At 49.3% G+C, this 14940-nt stretch overlaps 1 protein-coding gene across 1 annotated transcript; it reads right to left on the bottom strand.

Annotated features, from left to right (window-relative positions):
* Positions 1–272: 272 nt before the first annotated feature.
* LOC123068021 (polygalacturonase-like) lies at positions 273–1572 on the bottom strand. The gene is made up of 4 exons (XM_044490549.1): positions 1492–1572; positions 1014–1303; positions 673–901; positions 273–591 (listed from the first exon to the last, which is right to left on the bottom strand). Exons 1-4 carry the CDS (start codon positions 1570–1572, stop codon positions 370–372), a joined length of 822 nt encoding a protein of 273 aa, XP_044346484.1. The 3' UTR covers positions 273–369.
* Positions 1573–14940: the final 13368 nt, after the last annotated feature.

Below are 14940 nucleotides of genomic sequence, written 5' to 3' on the forward strand. Positions count from 1 at the left end.
CACGCTTTACGCCAAACGGCACAACACGCCACGCCTGCAGGGTAAGTTATTTTGAATTCCGGGCTCCCGTAAACATATACACTCACAAATTAGAACCATCGGATTTTACACCAAGATTCGCCATCTCGAAAAACAAATAAAAAATCTCAAAAAAATCAACAAGAACAACCATGCAAAATTTATGACGTTCATTCTGGTTTAACTATGTCTCGGTCAATTGAGAATCAGTAAATCCGCTAAAACTACTAGCCTGGGCTACATGTAAGGGTCGCTTTGTGATCCACCAAGCAATGATCACACGATCATGTTTTTTCTATCTTACACAACTGCCGAGTACACGAACCAGTCAAGCTAAGAGAACTCCGATGGTCAGAAGCAGCTCGGCGGTGTGACCTCTCCGGACGCGGACCCGCCGGCGTTTTGGCACTTGGCCTGCGCCGGCCGCTGGTGCCGGTACCTCAGCCTAATGTTCCTGAGCTTGATCCCGCTGCAGGGGTTGGTGCCGCTGCAGTTGAACTTCACCGCCACGGGCGTCGCCGACGAGCCCTTGATGTCCGTGTACGACAGGTCGCTGATCTGCACCCCCGAGCTCTGCAGGGACACACAACAACACAGCTCATGATATAGTCGATCGATCACGTGTAGTTGCATGCATGTAGGAAGGAGACGTACATTGCCCGGGCAGTCGCCCTTGCGGGAGCAGTAGTTCTGGTCGACGAGGATGGGGTTGGCCACGCGGTTCATGGTGACCCGCGAGAAGGAGACGTTCTTGACGAAGCCGGAGTTGGGCATCGCCCACGTCTTGATCCGCAGGTCGTTGGTCGTGCCCTTCAGCACCGCCCTGTCCACGGTCAGGTTTCTCACCCCCTCCTCACCGTCCTGCCATCCCAGGCTCCCGATGCTGCCACCGTCCATCCAACGCAAACACAAAACCAATGCTATCTATCAAACGCTGCGCAAATCACAAGCAAACAAAATATAATGTATGATGAACTGGCAACTGAAGGTGGCACCTGATGCCGTGGCCCGGACCGCACTTGATGTCCCTGATGAGCATGTCCGAGGTGCCGGGCCCCAAGGAGATGCAGTCGTCGCCGGTGCCGATGGTGGTGTTGAGGATGCTCACGTGCCGGGAGTGGCTGACCTGGATGCCGTCGGTGTTGGGGCTGTTAGACGGCGCGATGATCCGGACGCCTTGGACCGTCACACCGCTGCAGTCGAAGATGGACATGTGGAATTCCTTGCTGTCGAGCAGCGTCAGCTGCTTCACGCTCACGCCCTTGGATTGGCTAATGTCAAGTGTCTGCAAACATAAGTATGTATGTGTTAGACTAGGTATATTGTATATATACGTGTTGTAACACAATACCTGTACCTGTACGTTCTCTCCTATATATACATAACAGCCGTACCCGCTTAGGGTATCAAGTATTGTTCAAACCCTAGTTTGTCTAATATGGTATCAGACGACGCGTTCGATCCGCGCTGTGCTTCCGCTTCCTCTGCCGCCGCCGCGTTGGCCTCCGCCGCCGTGCCGCCTCCGTCAACCCTGGCGACGGAATCGCCGTTCATAGCGTCCGCCCCGCTCGCCTGGGCCCGTCCGGTCGAATCAGGATCACGCCCGCCCGTGCCCCCATCGCCCGCAATCCAGCCGTCTCTCGCCCATGGTGAATCGCTGGAACCAAACTCCCACGATCGCTATGATCGCACACAACATGTGCATGTCCGAACTCTCATGATCGCTACGATCGCATGCAGCAGCTGCCCCGCGATTCGGCTATCGCTCGCCCGTATGGCACCTCTGCGCAGCGCGACGCCACCTACGACGCGATTCCGTCGTATGCTGCGCCGCCGCCATACGTCAGGATCCCATCGCATGCTGCGCTGCCGTTTTCAGGTCCCCATGGTGCCCCTGTTCAAGTGCCCTACGTCGGGCCGTATCTAGCGCCCTACGTCGCGCCGCCGCCATCACCGTCCATCGCGCCGGCGCCGTATGCTTCGTCCTCCGCGGTGCCCTACGAGGCGCTGTATGGCGCGCCCTACGCTACCCTGGCGCCGTACGTCGCGTCGCTGCAGCCCTACGGCGTACCTCCTACGGTGCCCTACGGTCATCACCAACACTACCGTGCGCCTCCGTCAGCCGATGCGCTGATTTCGTACAGTGCTCCTCCGGCATACGACTCACAGCTTCCCGCACCGGTGGCTGAACCAGGACCGTTCCACTTTGCTCATCTGGTGACGGTGAAGCTCTCTGCTGATAACTACCTCCTGTGGCGTGCTTAGGTGTTGCCGCTGATGCGTAGTCACTATCTTTAGGGGTATGTCGACGGTATGCTGCCGTTTCCCCCGGCCATGGTTCCAGTTCCCTCAGCTGCTGGTGGCTCCGCCATGGTGTCCTACCCTGCTCATCGTCGGTGGATTGCTCAGGATCAAGCTATTCTGGGTGCCATTCAGTCCTCGCTCACTCCCTCCGTGGCCGGCATGGTGGTCTTTGCCGCTACGTCGAGGGATGCATGGGCCACGCTTGACTCCAGCTTCTCCTTGCAGTCGTTGGCACGTTCCTCTGCCATTCGTAACCAGCTGGGTGAGGTCAAGAAAAATGATCTCTCTGTCACGGCCTTCTTCAACAAGGTCAAAAATTTGGCCGATACACTGTCATCTATTGGGAAGCCTCTCCATGATGAGGAGTTTACTTCGTTCATTCTCAATGGGCTTGATGAGGACTATGATTCTTTTGTTGAAAACATCAATGGACGTGACACGCCGATGCCGCCTCGCGACCTCTACGCACACCTCCTCAACACGGAACAGCGGCTAGCTGCTCGCCGCTCCGTCGGCGTCTACACGCAGGGTCCTTCTGCGAACGCTGCACTTCGCGGGGGCACCCGTGGTGTCAAGCAGAAGGCGCCGCCGTCCGCGGGCAACCAGCCCCGTTCGCCCGCTCCACCTCCTCCGACGGCTGGCCGCATGCGGCTACACTGCGAGGCATGTGGTGGTGGGGTTGAATGTCAACTCTGCGGCATTGAGGGGCACTTGGCGTCTCGTTGCCATCGTCGCTTCAAACGCGACTTCCTTGGTATGAACAACGGGAAAGGCAATGAGAAACAAGCTGCTCTCGCTACACAGGAACCTGGATTTACTCCTTCTTATTCTGTGGATCCTTCCTGGTACATGGACACCGGTGCCACAGATCATCTGACAAGTCAGCTCGACAAGCTGGCTACTCGCCAGCCCTACACTGGTCATGACCAGGTCCGCACTGCCAATGAATCAGGTATGCCCATCTCACATGTTGGTCAGGCATCTCTTCTTTCACGTACCACTACAACCTTGCGTCTCCTTGATGTTCTTCGTGTTCCTTCAGTCACACGTAGTTTGCTCTCGGTTCCTAAATTAACTCGTGACAACAATGTGTTTGTTGAGTTTCACCCTTTCCATTTTTTTGTTAAGGACCGGGACACGAGGGACGTTCTTCTTAGTGGTCGAGCTCGCCATGGCCTATATGCTCTTGATGTGCCGCCAGTTTCTGAAGTTTTCAGTGGTGTTCGGGTGTCGTCGTCGCAGTGGCATTCTCGCCTCGGCCATCCGGCCACTCCTATTGTGCGCCATTTGCTTCATCGCCATAGTCTTCCTGTTGAGTCAAGCAATAAGGAGTTTCTAGTGTGTGATGCCTGTCAACAGGGCAAGAGTCATCAGTTACCTTTCTCTGTATCGAGTCGTGTTGTCAAGGCTCCTCTTGAACTTGTGTTTTCGGATGTGTGGGGCTATGCCCAAACTTCTGTTAGTGGTCACAACTATTATGTCAGTTTCATTGATGCCTTTAGTCGCTTTACTTGGATTTATCTTATTAAGCGCAAATCTAATGTGTTTCATGTTTTTATGCAATTTCAAGCTCATGTTGAGAGGTTGCTTAAGTGCAAAATTATCCATGTTCAGTCTGATTGGGGGGGCGAATATCGCAATCTTAATACCTTCTTCCAGAAGCTTGGCATCTCTCATCATGTGTCTTGTCCTCATACACATCAGCAGAACGGTGCAGCTGAGCGCAAGCACCGTCACATAGTTGAAACTAGCTTAACACTGCTCGCACATGCCTCTGTCCCATTCCGGTTCTGGTGTGATGCTTTTGTTACTGCTTGTTTTTTGATAAACAGGCTTCCCACACGACTTCTTCACATGAAATCTCCCCTAGAGGTATTATTTCATGAAACTCGAGATTACTCTCTTCTCAAAGTGTTTGGTTGTGCGTGTTGGCCACACCTTCGACCATACAATAAGCATAAACTCGAGTATTGATCTAAGAAATGTGTGTTTCTCGGATACAGTCCTCTTCACAAAGGTTATAAGTGTCTCCACATTCCGACGAATCGTGTTTACATTTCACGTGATGTTGTCTTTGATGAGACTGTTTTCCCTTTTTCCACGCTCTCACCATCCACTGATACTTCCTCTACCGAGTTGCACTCCTTTCCAGTTTTGCCTGATCAATTTGTAGATGCTGCATATTCTCCTCTGTTGTGCAGGAACTGGACGGGGCGCTCGCCTTGAGCTTCTTCACGATGACATGGTTGCTACGGCACCAACTGCAGTCGTGACGTCGGATGGGTCACTTGACGGGGCGCTTGACGACGATCGCACGTGCATGCCCCATGCACGTGGATCGGGTGGGGCGGCTACCGCGCCTAACCCGGTCTTGCCTAGCCCGGCTGCCATGCCCGGGCCGGCAGCTTCCCCGGCCTCTGCCCCGCATGGGCAGTCCTCGCCGGCTCCAGGCCCAGCATCGCCTGGCCCGCCTTCGCCAGTCACTCGGGGCATGCAGAGCCCGTGGACTCTCCCTCGGCAGAGCCTGTGGACTCGCCTGCTGGTGTGTCTTCCGTGCCGTTCCCAGACGTTGGCTCTCCTGTCGTGGTGGCTTCTCCGACACCTCCACCGCCTGTCATACTACGCCCTCATACGCGCAGCAAGAGTGGCATTGTCAAGCCTCTCAAGCGCACGGATGGTACGGTCGCATGGCTTGCGGCCTGTGTTGCTCGTGCTGAGGCCGATCCTATGGCTGAACCGCGACATTTTCAGGCAGCGCTTGGCATTCCACACTGGCGCGCTGCTATGGAACAGGAGATTCATGCTCTTCGAAAGAATAATACCTGGCGATTGGTTCCACCTCCATCTGGTGTCAATGTTATTGATTCTAAATGGGTGTTCAAGGTGAAGAAACATGCTGACGGGTCCATTGAGAGGTACAAGGCACGACTGGTGGCCAAAGGATTTAAACAAAGGTATGGCCTTGATTATGAAGATACGTTTAGTCCTGTTATTAAACCTACAACTATTCGTGTTCTTCTTTCGCTGGCTGTTACTCGAGGCTGGTCACTTTGTCAGCTTGATGTCCAGAATGCTTTTCTTCATGGAGTTCTAGAAGAAGAGGTCTATATGCGTCAGCCACCAGGCTTTGTTGACTCTGCTCAGTCACATTATCTGTGTCGCCTCGACAAGGCTCTCTATGGTCTGAAGCAAGCTCCTCGTGCGTGGCATGCACGTCTTGGCGCTGCTCTTCGTGCACACGGGTTTGTACCATATACAGCAGACACGTCTTTATTCATTCTCCAGCGACCTGAGGTGACCATGTACATTCTGGTCTATGTTGATGACATCATACTTGTCAGTTCATCCGTCACTGCTGCAGATCGACTTGTGGTTTCTGTAGGGGCTGTTTTTGCTGTCAAGGATCTTGGGAGACTGCACTATTTTTTGGGCCTAGAGGTTCTTCATTCTGACAGTGGTTTGACTCTCACTCAGCAGAAGTACTCTCAGGATCTGTTACGCCGTGCGGGTATGATGCAGTGTAAAACTGCTACCACTCCTATGTCCTCCACAGACAAATTGTCAGCTTTTGATGGGGACTTGCTCTCCTCTGAGGATGCCACTGAGTACCGCAACATCGTTGGTGGACTGCAATACTTGCTCGTTACTCGACCAGATATATCATTTGCAGTTAAACGTGTGTGTCAGTACCTCCATGCACCGCGTAATCCTCATTGGACGGCTGTTAAGCGCATTCTGCGCTATGTTCGACACACTGCTTCATATGGTCTACATCTGCAGCCTGCGACTTCTGGTTTGATCTCAGCCTTCTCTGATGCGGATTGGGCTGGTAGTCCCGATGATAGGCGATCCACGGGGGGACATGCTGTGTTCCTTGGTCCTAACTTGATCGCCTGGCAAGCTCGCAAGCAAGCTACCGTGTCTCGGAGTAGTACTGAAGCTGAGTACAAAGCAGTTGCTAATGCCACGGCTGAGATCATATGGGTGCAATCATTGCTTCGAGAGTTGAAGGTCTCTCAAGCCCAACCGCCTGTTCTTTGGTGTGATAACATCGGTGCTACATACCCTTCATCCAATCCAGTATTTCATGCCCGAACAAAACACATCGAAGTTGATTATCATTTTGTGAGAGAACGCGTTGCACAGAAACTACTTCAGATCAAGTTTGTTTCTTCTAAGGATCAGCTTGCTGACATTTTCACTAAACCCTTGCCCTTACCTTCTTTTGAAGGATGTCGACACAATCTTAACCTCCTGAGTGTTTCAGGACATAGTTAAGATTGAGGGAGGGTGTTAGACTAGGTATATTGTATATATACGTGTTGTAACACAATACCTGTACCTGTATGTTCTCTCCTATATATACATAACAGCCGTACCCGCTTAGGGTATCGAGTATTGTTCAAACCCTAGTTTGTCTAATAGTATGGCCGACGTCCGTCATAAGGAAACTGTGTTAGAATTAGAGATATATTCCTGTAATCTCAAACTAATTCTATCTCTTCCTCTCCCGTAGCTTCTCCTATCTCCTTTGTAACAAACCGAATCCCTAGAGATCGGTAAACTCCTTGTAAGCCACGACAGGGGCCTTTCCTGCCTCAGATCAATATATACGCATGCGGCTCCCTCATGAGGGAGTAGGAACGCTTCCCATCTAACATGGTATACAGAGCCATCCTCTTCCTATCGATCTAGCCAGCTACCTCCTTCCTCGATCGCCCTCGCCATCCTTCCTCACTCACCCTCGCCATGTCGTCGTCATCAACCGTCTCCCTCAACCTTGGCACTCTCCCATCAGAGAAGCTCACCAAGACCAATTTCATCCTATGGAAGGCACAGGTCATGCCGGGCCTGCGAGGAGCGCAGGTCACCAGCCTGCTGGACGGATCAGACGTAGCGCCACCGAAGACGGTGTAGCAGCAGCAGACGGACAAAACCGTCACCACCGATCCCAATCCTCTGTACGCTCAGTGGATATCGAAGGATTAGCAAGTCCTTAGTCACCTCCTGAACTCCCTATCAATGGAGATTCTCTCCCAAGTAGCGAGCAAGGAGACGACCTTCGACCTCTGGACTGCCATCACCACCTTATTTGCCTCGCAGTCCCAATCGCGCATCACCAATCTGCGGATCGCCATCACCAACACCAAAAAAGGCTCTATGTCTAGTAGTGCCTTCATCTCCAGGATGAAGAACCTGGGAGATGAGCTTGTAGCAGCGGGACGCCCCGTCTCGGACCCTGAGATGGTAGATTACGTCCTCGCTGGGCTTGACAGGGACTATGACCCTGTTGTGGCAGCCATTGGCGCAGTTAAAAATCAGATTTCAGTAGATGATCTGTTCGCCCAGATTGCAGCGTTTGATCAGCGCGTGGAGATGCTCGGTGATGGTCCAGATGCAGGATTCAAAACCTCAGCAAACTTAGCCTACAGGGGGCGCGGGCGCGGCTACAATAGAGGCCGCAGGTGCAGCAATAGCAGGGGGCGCGGCCGAGGCAGGCGCCCCTCCCCAACTCCATCTGGTGGAAATAGCGGCGGCAGTGGTGGCCGCGGTCGTCCATAACAACAGCGTCAGCAGGTTCGAGATTATCCAGAATGTAAGATTTGCTACAAGCATCATCCAGGAGGTGCTCGTGATTGTTGGCATCGATATGATGATGAAGATGAACACGAGGAGAAGGAGGCCAACATGGTCACCGACTCCTATGGTGTCGACACCAACTGATATGCAGACACGGGCGCCACAAATCACATCACAGAGGAGCTCGAGAAGCTGACGATCAGAGACAAGTATCGTGGAGATGACCAAGTGCATACTGCTAGCGGTTCTGGTATGAAAATCACTCACGTTGGTAGTTCAATTGTCAAAACCCCCATAAAAAATTTGCATCTAAAAAGAGTTCTATATGTCCCTTCAACATCAAAAAATCTCCTTTCAGTTCATAGATTTACTCTTGATAATCGTGTCCTTATTGAATTTTATCCTTATTTCTTTTTGGTAAAGGACTTGGACACGAGGAGAGTGCTTCTTAGGGGCAAGTGTGTGGGAGGTCTCTACCCACTCATATCTTCGTCATCATCATCATCGAATAAACAAGCTTTTGTTGCTGTCAAGCCTTCTTCAGCAAAGTGGCACAGTAGATTAGGTCATCCTTCATCAGCTATTGTCAAGCTTGTTCTTAGCAAGAATAAACTTCCCCACTCTCATGAGTCTAGTGTTGAGTCTATTTATGATCCATGTCAACAAGCTAAAAGTCATCAGTTGCCATATCCTATTTCATTTAGTGTTTCTACTGCACCTTTGCAACTTGTTTTTTCTGATGTCTGGGGGCCAGCTCCCACCTCTGTTGGTAGACACTCGTATTATGTTAGCTTCATCGATGACTATAGCAAATTTACATGGATCTATCTTCTTAAGAAACGATCCGAAGTGTTTCAAGTTTTCAAGAATTTTCAAAACCTTGTTGAGCGAAAACTAAACACTAAGATTATTGCTATGCAAACCGGCTGGGGAGGTGAATACAATAAACTCAATCTCTTTTTTCTAGAGCTTGGCATATCACACCATGTATCATGCCCTCATGCACATCAACAGAACGGCTCGGCCGAAAGGAAACATCGTCATGTTGTTGAAGTAGGGTTAGCTCTACTAGCAAATGCATCCATGCCACTAAAGTTCTGGGATGAGGCATTCTTGACTGCCACATACCTCATTAATTTACTCCCTAGTAAAGTCATCAAATTTGAAACTCCCATCACACGTCTTTTTGGTACAACTCCCGACTACAAAACACTTCGTGTATTCGGTTGTGCTTTGTTGGCCTCACCTTCGTCCATACAATACACATGAGCTTGCATTCCGTTATAAAAAGTGTGTGTTTCTTGGATATAGTCCAATCCACAAAGGAGTCAAATGTCTTGATGTTTCCATTGGTAGAGTTTATATCTCTCGAGATGTTGTGTTTGATGAATCTGTTTATCCTTTTGCATCCCTTCATCCCAATGCCAGAGCACTTCTCAAGAAAGAATTACTTCTTCTTCCACCACATCTCCAAAACATTGATCATGGGGGCGACAATTGTACTAACCCAACTGATGATCCTACTAGTGGAACCATGTCTCCTTGTGTGCAGGATCATGCAGCAGAAAATCGGTGCAGAAAATGCTCAAAATTTTGAAGAAAACGAGCTTATATTGCATGTGCCAGAAGAAGACGGAGCAGGCGCGGAGCACGAAGCAGATCCGCCGTCACCTAGAACTCCTGTGCGCCAGGTCGCCTCGGATCAAGCGCGCATATTTGCTCTGGATCGCGCGCCAGGCAGGAGCATGCAGCGCCAGTTGGAGGGCGACACGTCACCGCATCGCGACGAAACTCCGCGCCGCGCACCGCGTCCCACGCGCGGGCCCAACGCGTCGACAGCGATAGGCGGATCCGGGTCAGCATCGGGATCCCTGACCCACGCGCGCGTGCAGGCCAGCAGCGCAAGATCTTCTGCGGCTGCTGCTTCTGGTGGGTCGGCCACATCACAGGCCACACGGCTCGGATCGGGATTCGCTGTGGAAAGAGAATCTGAGGCATCCCCAGGATCCTCTGCGGCTAGTCCTGCTGCATCAACTCCTGTGCCAGCTCTAGCTACAGCTCCATGTGTCATGACTCGGCTCCAGAAAGGTATACGAAATCCAAAAGTTAGAACTGACGACACTATTCCATATGGTATGATGTGTATCACAGGAGAACCGGCAAGGTTAGAAGATGCCTTAGGGGATCCAAGATGGAAAATGCAATGGATGAGGAGTACTCAGCTCTCATGAGGAACAAGACTTGGCGTCTTGTACCTGAAAAACGAGGTAAAAATATCATTTACTGTAAGTGGGTTTACAGAATCAAGAAAAAGGCAGATGGCACCATTGACAGGTATAAAGCACGCTTAGTTGCAAAAGGTTTTAAACAACGTTATGGTTTGGACTATGAAGACACTTTTAGTCTGTTGTTAAAGCTGCAACCATTAGGCTTGTGCTAGCAATTGCTGTGTCCAGCGAATGGAGTCTGAGACAGCTAGATGTTCAGAACGCGTTTTTGCATGGTGTTCTGGAAGAGGAGGTTTACATGAGACAACCACCTGGGTATGAAAGTAAGAAAACACCTCATTATGTGTGTAATCTTGACAAGGCACTTTATGGTTTGAAGCAGTCACCAAGGGCATGGTATTCAAGGTTGAGCTCTCAGTTGAAGTACCTTGGTTTTGTTGCATCCAAGGCTGATACATCACTGTTCATCTACAACAAAGCAAGTATAACTATATTTGTGTTAATATATGTTGATGATATCATAGTTGCAAGCTCCTCTCAAAATGCCACTAATGCTCTTTTGAGTGATCTGAGTTCACAGTTTGCCTTGAAGGACCTTGGTGATCTACACTTCTTCCTAGGTATTGAAGTTAAGAAGATTCAAGATGGCATAGTACTGAATCAGGAAAAATATGCCACTGAACTCCTAGCTCGTATGGGGATGAAGGACTGCAAGCCTTCACCTACACCATTGTCTTCTTCAGAAAAACTTTCAGCTTTTGAAGGAGAGCCACTTAAGGAAGAAGAGAGCACAAGATACAGGAGTGCAGTAGGAGCTTTGCAATACCTGACAATGACAAGACCAGATATATCCTTTGCTATTAACAAGGTTTGTCAGTATCTTCATGCACCTACCACTGTACAGTGGACAACTGTTAAGAGAATTGTACGATATGTAAAGCACACTGTGAGTTTAGGTCTTCAGTTCAGACGCTCTAACTCATCTCTTGTTAGTGCTCTCTGATGCTGACTGGACAGGATGCAGTGATGACAGAAAGTCAACTGGAGGTTTTGCAGTTTTCTTTGGCTCAAATCTCATTTCTTGGAGTGCCAGAAAACAAGCCACAATGTCCAGGTCAAGTACTGAAGCTGAATACAAGTCACTAGCAAATGCTACTCTGAAATCATTTGGGTTGAATCATTGCTCAATGAGTTGGGAGTTAAGCAGCATCGTGTGTCATGTTTGTGGTGTGTCAACTTGGGAGCCACATAACTTTCTGCAAACCCAGTGTTCCATGGCAGAACCAAGCATATAGAAATTGACTTTCATTTTGTAAGAGAAAGGGTTGCAGAAAAGAAGTTAGACATACGGTTCATTCCTCTCCAGAGATCAAGTTGCAGATGGATTCACTAAAGCTTTGCCAGTCAAGCCCTTCGAGGAATTCAAGAAGAATCTTAATGTAGGATAGTTGAGATTAAGAGAGGGTGTTAGAATTAGAGATATATTCCTGTAATCTCAAACTGATTCTGTCTCTTCCTCTCCCGTAGCTTCTCCTATCTCCTTTGTAACAAACCGAATCCCCAAGAGATCGGTAAACTCCTTGTAAGCCACGGCAGGGGCCTTTCCTGCCTCAGATCAATATATACACACGCGGCTCCCTCACGAGGGAGTAGGAACGCTTCCCATCTAACAAACCGAACCGAATTACGATGCAAAAAGAAACCAAAAAGTTCATGTCATCACTCACCCTGGGCCCCTGCCCGGCGGTACACCTACCGGCCTTCTTGCATGCCCAGTACTCCTGCCCTTGCCCGTCCAGCGTCCCACCACGGATTGCCAGGCCGTCGGCATGGTGGAACATGATCCACGCCCTGTTGTCCACTGTCGACGGTGCGAAGACGGTGCTGTTGTTGTCAATGGCCACGTCCACGCCGGCGCTCCGGCAGGGCCCCTTGAAGTAGGCCTGGCTGATCAGGAACCTGCCTGCCGGCACCCATAGCACCGGCCGGGAGCCGCAGCGCCCCGTGTCATTGCATGCCGCACCCCACGCGGCCAGGAACGCCCCCGCCGAGTCCAATACCTGCCCACCACGTTGTACTCTACCGCCGCCGTCAATGCCACTAATGCCGTCTCTGTGAAGCTATGCTATGATGATAGCCTAGGTACTCATCAAGTATATAAAGAAAGCCTGGAGCTAGATCCCTCAGTCAAGTACTAGTAATCCTCCTTGATGTATATAGAATCGTTTACGGACCGTGCAACAACCTTCCTCCAATCGTGATTTGCGGATTTCACTAATTTCTATTACCCCACGAGTAGTATTCTATTTGTACGTTGTCTTGGGCGTGTCTAACGCGCGCGCTCGATTTCCGACCAGAGCGCAAACAACAACTTCAGTCTTTTTTGAGACAAAAAAACGACAACTTGAGCGATCGGGTTTGGTCCTATTCCCGGTCCGGATCGATCCCGGCCGGGAACGCTCTACCTATTCATGAGTTTGGCCCAGCGCTGGCCCAATACCTGCCCTAGTCTCTTTTTCTTTCCACGTTTTTTTCTCTTGGGCCTGTATATTCCTATTGCGCCCATTCCTTATCTGGGAAAGAAATTTTCAGGGACAGTAATGGGCGGCAAATTCCACTTTTGATTGAAATAAACCCCCAAAAAAAAGAGACTGAAATAAACTAGCACTTTCAACAAAAATTAATTGCTAGTTTTGCACAGAAAAATTAACCTATCCTTCTATTCCCTTCGATTAAATTTGTCCATGTTTTTATTCAGACAAAAAAAAGCATGCTCAATTGAATTGATCTACAGCTTTTTGGTTGAATCGGGAATGTTCATTGAATTGATCTTCTATGAAAAATTTCAAATTAACGACAAATTTTCGAAAGCATGAACATATTTTGTAAATTCTGAACAACTATTGAATTTATGATTTCTGGAAATCATGAACATATTTTGAAATTCATGAAAACTTTTGGAAAACTCAAACATTTGTTGTGTCAATTTGGTGTCACGTGCAAGCGACGATGTCCACCTCGACTCGCGTAACATTAAGACAGGATGGCAGTGGTGTCACGTGCTCGTCTTGGCGTTCAACGTCGCAACCGCGGCGACGTCCACCTCGACTCGCGTAAGCCTAAGACAGGGTGACAGTAGTGTCACGTGCTTGCTCGTCGTCCGTCTTCACACCACGAGGACGCCCGCCTCGACTCACATACACTAGTAGAAAAGGGGGCATCAGTCCCGGTTCGTGAGGGCCTTAGTCCGGTCTTGAACCGGGACTAAAGGGTCGTTACTAATGCCTCCCCCCTTTAGTCCCGGTTCAAACTGGAACCGGGACTAAAGGTCGCGGCCACGTGGAGCTCCACCTTTAGTCCCGGTTGGTAACACCAACCGGGACTAAAGGAAATTTTATGATTTTTTTTTGAAAAAAAATTTGATTTTTTTTTGAATTTTTTTATTTTCAAATTTCTGAATTATTTTAACCTCTAATCTCTAATCACCACCCTCATCACTGCTCAATTTATCCTCTAATCTCTAATCACCCCTCATCATTCATAATCATCTAACTTCCCGAACGGTCACCCATCCTCCCACTCCCCCAGCCTGAGCATGCTTAACTTCCGGGTTCTATTCTCCCTCTATTCCAAGTCTGCACTTGTTGTTTTGCTGACAATAGTAAGATGTCAATTCTATTAACCCTCAGGAATTTTGCGTGAGCATGAAATGACACATTTCACTGTTTGAGTTTGAAACTATTGTTTTAAAAAACAATAATTATTTAGTAACACTAATATTTCTTGAATAATTAGTCTGACCATTGTTTGACCACAGTTTGACCAGATTTGACTAAAATTCAAAATAACTGAAATAATTATTTAGTAACACTAACATTCTAGAATAATTAGTTTGACCATTGTTTGACCACAGTTTGAATTTTTTTTGATTTTTTCCACTCTACATCTTAAAAGCTCCGTAATTTTTTTTTCTGTTAGGTTTTTGAGGATTCTAAAAATGTTTAACGTGGTTCCCCGGTTAAATTTGGATGTAACTTTTCGAGTAGATGATTTTTCATATAAAAAACATTTTCATCCGAGTCAGTATGCAAAAGTTATGCCCATTTTACTAAATTCTAGAGAGATTTTGCAAATAAAGTCAAAATTCATATTTGTAAATTTTCCCAACAACTAGACCACATATCACATGGGAAACTGAAAAGGCGATCCACGGGGGGGGGGGGGGGGGGATGGGGTGGAGTTTGAAAATGGGACCTTTAGTACTGGTTCGTGCCATGAACCGGTACTAATGCCTCAAACCCCATTAGTACCGGTTGGTGGGACGAACCGGGACTAAAGGTCTAACCCTTTAGTCCCGGTTGGTGCCACGAACCGGGACTAATGGGCATCGCACCCTTTAGTCCCGGTTCGTGGCACCAACCGGGACTAAAAGGTCCAGACGAACCGGGACAAATGGCCCACGTGGCCCCTGGGCACACGAACCGGGACTAATGCCCCCATTAGTCCTGGTTCTAGACTAAACCGGGACTAATGGGCTAACCCGGGGTGGACCAAAGCCCTCTTTTCTACAAGTATTAACACTAAGACAGGGTGGCAGTGGTGTGACGTGCTCGTCTCGGTGTCCGTTGTGGTAGCGACGATGACGTCCGCCTAGACTCGCGTAACCCTAAGATAGGGTGGCAGTGGTGTCACGTGCTTGTCTCGGAGTCCGTCATCGCCATTGCGACAACGTCCGCCTCGACTTGCGTAACCTACTCTGAGATTGTAAAGGATAATCGGACAATTACGGAAGAGCGGTTTGAAATATTCA

Source organism: Triticum aestivum, chromosome 3B, assembly GCF_018294505.1.
Source record: "Triticum aestivum cultivar Chinese Spring chromosome 3B, IWGSC CS RefSeq v2.1, whole genome shotgun sequence".
NCBI lineage: Eukaryota > Viridiplantae > Streptophyta > Magnoliopsida > Poales > Poaceae > Triticum > Triticum aestivum.